This window comes from Leptonychotes weddellii, chromosome X (genome assembly GCF_054177405.1).
Source record: "Leptonychotes weddellii isolate Sample4059 chromosome X, ASM5417740v2, whole genome shotgun sequence".
In the NCBI taxonomy this organism is placed as follows: Eukaryota; Metazoa; Chordata; class Mammalia; order Carnivora; family Phocidae; genus Leptonychotes; species Leptonychotes weddellii.
In genome coordinates, this window is record NC_138385.1 from 21,316,613 (window position 1) to 21,327,207 (window position 10,595).

General features: G+C 46.4%; 1 protein-coding gene across 1 annotated transcript; it reads right to left on the reverse strand.

Moving 5' to 3' along the window:
- Positions 1–7,132: 7,132 nt before the first annotated feature.
- On the reverse strand, positions 7,133–8,574 carry LOC145717949 (testis-expressed protein 13C-1-like). Its single transcript, XM_081809408.1, is given in 2 exon segments — positions 7,133–8,221; positions 8,224–8,574. Coding segments are annotated over 2 exon segments (972 nt in total). The 3' UTR covers positions 7,133–7,600.
- Between the last annotated feature and the right edge of the window lie 2,021 nt (positions 8,575–10,595).

A 10,595-nucleotide genomic window follows, 5' to 3' on the forward strand; every position in this document is an offset into this window, starting at 1 on the left:
TCAACATCACTTGGCATCAGGGAAATCCAAATCAAAAACCTCAATGAGATACCACCTCACACCAGTCAGAATGGCTAAAATTAACAAGTCAGGAAATGACAGGTGTTGGCGAGGATGCAGAGAAAGGGGAACCCTCCTACGCTGTTGGTGGGAATGCAAGCTGGTGCAGCCACTCTGGAAAACAGTATGGAGGTTCCTCAAAAAGTTAAAAATAGAGCTACCCTATGATCCAGCAATTGCACTACTGGGTATTTACCCCAAAGATACAAATGTAGTGATCCAAAGGGGTATGTGCATCCCAGTGTTTATAGCAGCAACATCCACAATAGCCAAACTATGGAAAGAGCCAAGATGTCCACCAACAGATGAATGGATAAAGAAGATGTGGTATATATGTACAATGGAATATTATGCAGCCATCAAAAAAAAAATACCGAAATCTTGCCATTTGCAATGACGTGGCTGGAATTAGAGTGTATTATGCTAAGCAAACTAAGTCAATCAGAGAAAGACAAGTATAATATGATCTCACTGATATGAGGAATTTGAGAAACAAGAGAGAGGATCATATGGAAAGGGAGGAAAAAAATGAAACAAGATGAAACCAGAGAGGGAGACAAACCTCAGGAAACAAACTGAGGGTTGCTGGTGTGGTGGAGGGTGGGAGGGATGGGGGGGTGGGGTGATGGACACTGGGGAGGGTATGTGCTATTGTGAGCACTGTGAATTGTGTAAGACTGATGAATCACAGACCTGTACCTCTGAAACAAATAATACATTATATGTTAAAAAAGAAAAAAAAGAAGATAGTAGGAAGGGAAAAACGAAGGGGTCAAATTGGAGGGGGAGACAAACCATGAGAGACTATGGACTCTGAGAAACAAACTGAGGGTTTTAGAGGGGAGGGGTGTGGGGGGATGGCTTAGCCCAGTGATGGGTATTAAGGAGGGCACATACTGAAGGGAGCACTGGGTGTTACACACAAACAATGAATCATTGAACAATACATCAAAAACTAATGATTTATTTATGGTGACTAACATAACATAATAAAATTAAATTAATTAAAAAAAGAAGAAGATGGCCATCTACAAGTTAAAGAGAGGCCTGGGACAGATCTTTCTCTCATGGCCCTCATAGCCCAATTTGGCTAACACCTTGATTTTGCAATTGTAGCCTCCAGAACTGCAAGAAAGTAAGCTGCTTTTTGTTTTTTGTTTTGTTTTGTTTTTTAAGATTTTATTTATTTATTTGACAAAGAGACAGCGAGAGAGAGAACACAAGCAGGGGGAGTAGGAGAGGGAGAAGCAGGCTTCCCGCTGAGCAGGGAGCCCAATGCGGGGCTCAATCCCAGGACCCCGGGATCATGACCTGAGCCGAAGGCAGACGCTTAACGACTGAGCCACCCAGGTGCCCCAGTAAGCTGCTTTTTGAAGACCACAAAAAGTGATAGACTGAACTTTGAAATGTTAGAAAGCTCTGCTGAACCATGCCTCCTTCTAAAAGTTCAGGAAAACCAATTTCATTTAAAAATGAGTAATAGAAAATGTTAGGAGGAAAATTTCAAACAAAGTTATCATAAAGGAAAAAAAGAATAAGCAGCAGAATGTCATCTCTCTTGTCAGTGTGGGTTTGTCCTGGAAGGGAGCTTTGGCTGCAGTTTTGAGAGTTCATAATGCCTAGATAATTCAACCCCTTCAACCTTATGGCATATCACTTGTACTCATTCTAGTTCCACTTGCTTTTCTCAAATCAGTCCACTGTGTTATCTAATTAGTACTTGTAGAGTATTTTAATTTGTAGAGTATTTTAGGTTTTTCCTATCTTCTGATCTGTCAGATGATCCATTGTTTATGCTCACTCCCACACAGATTGCTCAGGTTTTATAGCTGTGAATTGTCCCCAGCCTCTTGAATTTAGAGCTCATGGAAATATGTTATCACCTACTTTTTTGTAGATGTTGTCCAAGGATTAATTAATGATATAAGATATTGCATGCGCAATTCACTTACCCCTTGTGGCCTCCATGGTTCTGTCCCTGCACAGCCTCTGGGCCTGAGGCAGTCCCCTGACGCCCAGATTAGTGCCCGTGGGGTGAAGCGCCACAGGCAGAGAAAGGCGTGAATGAGAAGTGAGGTTTGCGTGACAGGTGGCCTGAGCCAGACTCCTTATGGATGAGTCTGGGATAACAAGGGTCCAGCACCCGGGAAGGGCACCCAGCTATTTCTCTTCCCAGGACTCCTCCGCGTGCCGTGGTAGATCTCCTGAGATCCCGCGAGATCACGTTCCTCTGGGAAGAGCGATAGCCGCGGCAGCATTTCAGGTGTGATGCCGCCATCTTCTGAGCCGCTCTTAACCCTCAGTCTGTCCTAGCCAATCCTCTCCCTTCCCCTCCATCTGGACCCGAATTTACACCGCTGTGCACACCCGAAGCTATAGAGCATATCTGGAGGGCTCCAACTGCCTTTTTTGCATTCCTGGGAAAACCCACACTTTATCCAGCGGGACCAGTACCCAGCAGGTAGGTGTTCCTCCTAGTGTTCAAAAGAGGCAAACATTTCCTGATAAAGGGGCTTGGGTGAAGGGGCCATCACGGGGTGCTGGCAGTTGGACTAGGTCAGAGAGAACAGAGAGCAATGCTTTGAGGCTGTACTTAGGGGTGAGAGGTACACGCAGCAATGGCCACCTGGGACAGATTCTATAAACTTTGGTTCTGCCCAGAAGAACAACTGCCCCAAAGGATGTGCAATGGGATAGTGCGTTTGGGTTGTTTCAGCCTTGGACCTTGGCAGACATCAGATTGGGGGCTCAGGGTTGTGCACCAGAGGCCCAAGTCACTGCCCAGGGGTCTTCAGCCTCCAGGCAGGCAATAGACTTGCCGCCAGGGCTTGCACAGTTTACTCCTCCATTTTGGCCTCAGGCAGTCCTGCCCCACACAGCCTCCAGACCAGAACCTGATTCCTGACACCTGGCCATGGGTCCCTGGGGTGAAGTACCACTGCACTGTGACTCTGAGTGGGATGGGGGGAGGCACTGACAAAAACTAGAGTTTGATAGGTGGTGTGATGGGGCCTTCACCTGGAAAGCACCAAGGTGTGAAAGGAAAAAAAATCAATTAATATATTAATTAAAAATAAGACTATAGGTATAAAGTTTCAGTTATGCAAGATGGAAAAGCTCTAGGGACCTGCTGTACAACATTGTGCTTATAGTTAGTGATGTAGTTAAATTTCAGTTAAAATTTTGTTAAGAGGGTAAGATTTCATTCTGGTTTTTTAACCACCATAAAAGATACGGTTATAAAATATTCTGTGCAATTCCACGTAAAGGATGTTTAAAAAACCTATCCCACCTATCTCTGTGTACATACATGGAATTAAATACATAAAAATGTAAACAGTGGTACTTATCTCCAGTGGTGGGATTATGGTTAAATTTTTTTTTCTTTTTCTGCATTTTCTAATTTTTCTAAAGTGAAATCAAGCTACATTTATAATCAGACATACTCAGAAAATGATTTCTTCTGTTTCAGATCTCCTTGGTTCTCTCTTGAATTTCTGAAATCAAAGAGGACTGGCCCCATCAGAAGACAAATCTCCTGTCCAGGATCAGGCATCTTCAGTTGAAGCATGGTTTTATCCCCCAAATAATTTTTTTTTACCACTTCCACCATTCCAGTCCCTTAGTCTTTACCATGTACAATTCTCTCATCCCTAAGGGATCTTGAAGAATGCTGAGCCCTTTGTTCCTGTCCCTTCTGCCCCCGGAGGCTGCCGCCTCCTCTTGCCTACCACAGGAACTTTTTCCATATCCACACCTGCCAATATGCTAGCTGCAGATGCTCCCACAGGAACTGCTCTTATTAGAGCCACTTCTTCTGATTCTGCTTTTGCCAGTGGAAGTGGAAGGAGATAAATGATAGGTGGTATATTAATTGTGGAAATGGGAATGGGAGTTTGAAGGCACTGCTCCTGTGAAGGTCTAGTAGCAGGTATGAAGTGAAGAAACGGGTGAGAATGTGGAGTAGAGGAGGATATTGCTATGATCCTCCATTTTCTCCACACAGAATTTTGCCTCTTCCACTTTGGAGATCCCACAGAATCTGAAAGGCTTCTTCCTACATCCCCTGCACTCTCCTGTTCAGAGAAATACCCATATCACTCTTCCATCACCACCACCTGCATAAGTGCCTGTAAGGCAGCAATACTAGGCCCACCCCTTCCATCAGTCATGGTAGTAGCTGCTGCAAAGCCTGATTCTTTCTCCTTTTCCTCCAACACCATTTGAACTCTTTCTCTATTGCACCAGCACTAAATTTAGACCCAGCAGGAAAAATACCTGTACATGCTCATCTTTCCAAATGCACAGGAGACATTAGGATCTACAGGATATCATAGTATCTCCTCTCTTCCCCCTCCAAATAGTTATGTGTTTGTTCCCCCTGACAGCCCTCTTTTATTCTTGTATTCCTATCCCAGGTAACCAAGGCCTTCACTGTTAGTCATGTCTCTGAGAGAAAAGAGATTTCCAGTATGACAGGATCATTTTTGTTATCCACCCCCTCATCTCACTATACCCATTCCAAGAAGGTGTCCAGATCTTTGTTCCCCCCTTATACCAGGGGAGATTTATGCTGCCAGCCTATATTTGATTTTTGATAATCCTGATCATTTTTTTCTAATTTTTAAATTTAAATTCAATTAATTAACATATAGTGTATTATTAGTTTCAGAGGTAGAGGTCAGTGATTCATCAGTCTTACATAATACCCAGTGCTCATTATATCACGTGTCCTCCTTAATGTCCATCACCCAGTTACCCCATTTCCCCCCTGCCCCAACCACCCTCAGTTTGCTTCCTATGATTAAGAGTCTCCTATGGTTAGTCTTCCTCTCTCATTATCTTGACCCAATTTTGCTAAGGGAGAGAGGAATGACTTAGAGAACAGAGTGAATGGAGGGAGAATACTGTTTATGATACCTAAGCACTCCTTATTCCCTGCCAGAACCCCAGGGAGAAGGTAGGGCCCCAGAGGGGAATGGCTGCCTGGTGCATGTAGGGAAATGGACCCTAGGCATTAGGGCTTCCAGCATTGGCAGGCGCCTCGAAACCCCACTGGCCCTGGAGAAGCAAACATGCCCACCTTCAAGGGACCATCTGGACTTGGTCAGTAAGGGTAGCATGGAATGAAGGCCCCACAAAAACCCCTCCCCCCTCCCATTCTTGAGTAATTCTCATTATGAGAGGGGCCCTCTCATAATGAACAAGACTGAACTTTTCTTCACCTCATTGGGATAGAAGGAAGACGCAGATTTAAGCTGCCACCTCTGACCATCCTGCCCCAACATATTACACAGAAGACACAGCAGGCAAGTGCACACTCTTTATTACTAATTAGGATCAGAAAAACCCTGGCAGAGATTGAGCTTGGTGAGCTGGACACATCTGATGGGGGAAACTACAACATCTTTTGCTCAGACTGAGGCTGATCTACCTTCCCACCCCCTGGGCTCCACCCTGGCTCCCTCCTTACTTGTAGCAGCTGCCTCAGAAGAGCAGAGAGCCTTGAGGAGAGTACACCAAGCAGAAGATAAAGAGACCAGGGACATCCTCAAGAGTGCTTGTCCCAGTCCAGTATTATTTTTAATCCAATCCAAGAGAAGAATGATCTCTGCCCTTAGAATCCATCTTGTTCTTCATCCAGTCTTGACTGGAAAGGGGCTTGGGATGAAGGTAGCCAAGACTGAGGGTTCAAGTGTGTAGCCAACACTCCTTTAAGTATTGTCTTTAAGTCACCCAGTAGTCTTTCAGGCAACCAGGAAAATAGGTTTTCCCTCTCAAAGGAAGAAACCAGACTTTCAGAAAAGTCCTGCCTTTACTTTGTGATGCTACTTTCCCAATCTTTGCCACTGTTCATTTGTTTCACCTAGGAGCAATGAGATGAGCAGTCTGGTAAATCTTCTCATGAAAGTCTCTGATGTTGCTCCCCAAACTGCAAAAATATCTATGTTATTTTAATTGGGTTTACCCAAAGGCCATATTATACACAAGTCAAATAAGTCACTTCTGATCTCAAAGTAGGCTCTCTCCTATCATCAAAGCAAACTCACCAAAAAGTTGTGATGTGTGCACTAAATATGAACATATGGCTCTACCTCCTAACATACATTAGGTAGTCAATAAGTACCTGTTTAATGAATTAAATGTAATCCATCAAATTTGCTATCATCTATAGAATTTAACACTGCAACACTCCCCGTAACTCTTCCAAATTAATCCCAACAGAGAAATTAAATTCTAAAAAAATTGTTTTGCCCTCCCTGCCCCACTACTGAGTGCCAGAGTGCTCTTCTTCCCTGACTTCCTCTCACTCTTCTCAGTTCCAGCCAATGGGGGGTCTCAATGAGGTGCGGGTCAGCTGGAATCAAGGTGTGATTTCTTTAGACTCTTGGGAAATTTTCTAATGGGACGAGTTCAGCTTTTTCAGCAACAAACAAGTTCTGTGGGGCTCAGAGACACAAAAACAGGCCCTCACCTATAAAACTTAAACAAGAAGCAAACATGAACACTGTAGTTTACAAAGGAACAATAGCATTTTGAAGGAAAAGCGGTACTCCTAAAATTCAATATAGTTATAGCTCAAAAAACACATGGTTGTTCCTAGCCAGCAACATAACATTTTCAGGAAAAGGAGGTTAATAAGGAAACAGAAAAGAGTGAAAAAGGAAAAGGCTTCTTGACTTCAGCCTCTCCAGGGTGTCAACCAATCAGCCTCAGCTATCCAGAATCCACCACCTGTGAACTTAAATGCAATTAGGAGAAATCCCCTATTTAAAATGTGTGATGCTCAAAAAGTAGTCTATCCTTGTTAAAATAAATATATAAAATAAAAACATAGATACATCTATGCTTGTGTGTGTTTGTAATCAGAATGATAAAAAGTAATTATTAGGTAATGGGATAATGGATGATTTTATTTAATTTTCTATACCATAATTTTGGTTTTCAAATTTTCTGTGAAGTAAATGAGCTACTTTTTGATCAGAAGGGGGTCTTATGAAATTGGTTTTTCTTTGGAGTGTTTCCATTCTTACTCACCTTCCTAAAATTAGTGAGTTTGTCCTGGGTCCCAGCCTCTACTCTCACCTGCCACACAGACTTTCTTGCATTTATAACAGGCCTTGCGCCATGAAAAATTCATGGCTTGGGCAGTCCTGATTCTTGAGACTGCATACTGAGGCAGGCTTCCCCTGGTGTTGGGAATCCGAGGCTTTTTTCCCTTTTAGTTGCTTGGCCTTCTGCCCCGGAGGCTGCTGTTTCTTGGGGCTTTTTCTCACACCACTGCTCTTGCTGCTTCCCAGTGGGGATGTCCCCAGGGGCCTCTCTGGATCTTCTTGTCTGTGGCTCTTGCTGTTCTCCAGGGGGTACTTCTCCTGGGGCATCAATGGACATTCCTTCTGGCTGGAGCGTCTGTCTCCCAGGGGTGCTGTCCCCTGAGGTCTCTCCAGATCTTTCTGGCTATGGCTCCCTATGTCCTCCAGGGAAGTCATTCCCTGGGGACACACAGGACCTTCCTCTTGGCTGTGGCTTCTGCTATCCCCTAGGGGACATCCCCCCTGGAGGGTCTCAGAATATTCCTCCTGGTCACAGCACCTCTGGTCACATAGCGGTGCCATCTGCCCCTGGGGCCCCCACTGCAGCCCATGTGCCAGGTGGGTAGACCCCCAGAGGTGGCATCTAGGGTGGGACTGCTGCTGCTGCTGCATCTGCTTCCACAACTACTGCGTGTGGTGCAAGTGTCGAGTATGGGAATCCCATTGGGAATGATGCAGAGAATGGAATGGATGTGACATCTGCACTGGCAGACAGGGCTGCAGGGCCTGGGCCCAGCAGCTTGGAGGTGCCTGCACATAAAGCACAGCTGCTGGAGCTGCCGCTGGAGCCGCCTGGCTGGAGCTGCTGCTGAAGCTGCCATCTGGGCCTCCAAACGGTGCATGGGCTGTGCCCCTGTAGCCATCATCTTGCCCTGCTCATCCACATCCTCTGGCCATGCAGCGGCCCCACGCTGTTCTGCTCCCGACTCAGACGTGACCTCCTGAGGAGGGCGGTCGGCCCGGGCCGACTTCTCTGCCTGGAGCAGTCGCCCGCGCAACACATTTCTCTCATCCAACACCTGCTGCAGAGCAGCCCACGAGCATTGAAGCTGCGCAGCCACCTCCTTGCCTCCCCACGCAGCCGCTGCAGCTCGGAGGCCAGGGCCCAGGTAGCCATCTCGCGCTCCTCCACCTGCTCCTGCAGCCGCCGCACGCGGTGCGCCTGCTGCTCCCGCTGCCTCGCGGCCGCGCGCACACTCAAGGCCAGCGCGCTCCAGGCACAGGCTCTCTTAGTGGTGCGCGGTACCTGAGGGTCGACCACGACGGTCCGAAGCTGGTCCTCCACCTCATTCCAGGGCCGTGAGCGGAAGGTCACGTAGAAATCTGGACCGCCGCCGTTCATGAGCACTTCGTTGTTGATGAACCTGATCACCTCCGTGTGGCGGAACCCGCTGGCGTGGTCCCCGAAGTCAACTGCCATGGCTGCTGCGGCCTAGTTAACCGTCGATGCCGCCCCTGCTGCCGCCAGTAAAGTCCACTGCTCACCTCCCCACTCAGTCCTACTAAAGTCCCTTTCCAGTCCGGCCCTCCTCCTTGACTTCTTTCCTCCCTCACTCCCAAGTTTTTCCAAAAAAAAAAAAAGAAAGGAAGAGGAAGGAAAGGAAGGAAGGAAGGGAGGGAGGGAGGGAGGGAGGAAGGAAGGAGGATTCTCTCACCACACCAACCCCCAGTGCACAAAGGGCAACAATGGCTTGATGCGTCACAGACAAGAGCTCTGAGCCACGCATGCCACCACAAGGTGTGCTGGGACCCACCTCCTGGGCCAAGCGCCCCCTGGAAGGCGAACTGGGTGGATGGCTTCGCTGGGTAGTACAGTGAGCCCAAACAGGGACGGGGCACATCAGATTCCTTGGAGATAATAATAGTTGTCACTCATGCATGTAAGATCACACACTCCCAGTCTAAAAGAAAGGGTAGGTCAGAGAAGGTCAGAGAACTTCTGGGGGAGGGGGGGAAGAGAGTCGAGGTGGAGGCCGGGGTTGCAGGACCCCCTGTTTGGGCAGATAAATAGAGTGCAAGCCAGGAGTCTAGCCAAACCTAGAAAAGGGGCAGGACAGTGTTGAGAGTGAAGGCTGTGGTAGTACTGCTGCTGTGGGAAAGGGAATGAAGCTGCACGTTGGGGCAGCAGTGGGAACCAGGTGAAGAAGAGCAGGAATATGCCACCCCAAAATATGCCACTTTGGCACATTACTTTGAGTTGAAGTTACTTAAGAAACAGCTGATGTAAGCAGGACACTCTAACCCTCCTTTGTGCCCCTGAAAGGAGGAAATAAATCACCCATGTGAAGTGTACCCACTCTATACCCAAAGAGTAGAAGGCACCCTTACCACCAGAAATAGGGAATGAATTTAGGGCTGAGAAGGCTACATAAAATACCTTATTATTTCTTCTCTAATTTACAACCCCAAACCCAAACCTCATCGTCTTGTCAATTCTTTACTTTTTTTTTTTTTTTTTTTTGTCTTCAAGTTATAAAAGCTGCCTGCTTTGGTCACTTTTTTGAGTCTTATATTTATATGGGGTTCCTGTATGTATGAAATTAAATTTGTTTTTCTCCTGTAAATTTGTCTTATGTTAATTTAATTATTAGACCAGCCAAAGAACCTAGAAGGGAAGAAGGGAAATTTTCCCACCTCTACAGTTTTGGCACCTGACCTGGGACCCTCCACTATCTAGATATTGTTCAGTCTTGAGCTGCTGCAGCTAAGAGATCCTGAGATCTGAAAAGAGTCCACAGAAGGTAAGAATTCTTACCACATAAGTCTCCTGGATCTCTGCTCACAGGGTCTGGTGGAAGTGAGAGTGAGAGGTCTTTTGTTTTTCTAAATTAATTTAGCAGGAGAATATATTTGTGTGATCAAGTTCCTTGGATATAGTGACTCTGATAAATATTTATTAGGAGTATCTTGTTTTCTTTTTTTTAAGATTTTATTTATTTATTTATTTGACAGAGAGAGAGAGCGAGCACAAGCAGGGGGAGGTGCAGGCAGCAGAGGGAGAGGGAGAAGCAGGCTCCCCGCTGAGCAGAGAGCCCAGTGTGGGGCTCAATCCCAGGAACCCGGGATTACGGCCTGAGCCGAAGGCAGACACAACTGACTGAGCCACCCAGGCGCCCCCAGTACTCTTGTTTTTTATTGATCTTTTTCCTCCCAGAGATGGTCACTTTTCTTTTGTCTCAGTCCTTTGTGTCATTTGTCATAAGGAGGGAAACCATAGGGTAGAATGCTTCACAAACTGGTGAGTTCACAGTTCTCACCAGACTGGCATCTGTTTAGACAAACTTGGCTGTGGGTCCTTTATGTAAAAACCAGATGAGGTTTTCTTTTCATCTTGTTCTGTCCTGAGAGTATGGCATTGTGACCAGTGAGAATATTCTCTCTGGTCTCTGCCAGCCAGAAGGTACAAGTACTGGCTTGCATCTGGTAGCCAGCCAAATGGGC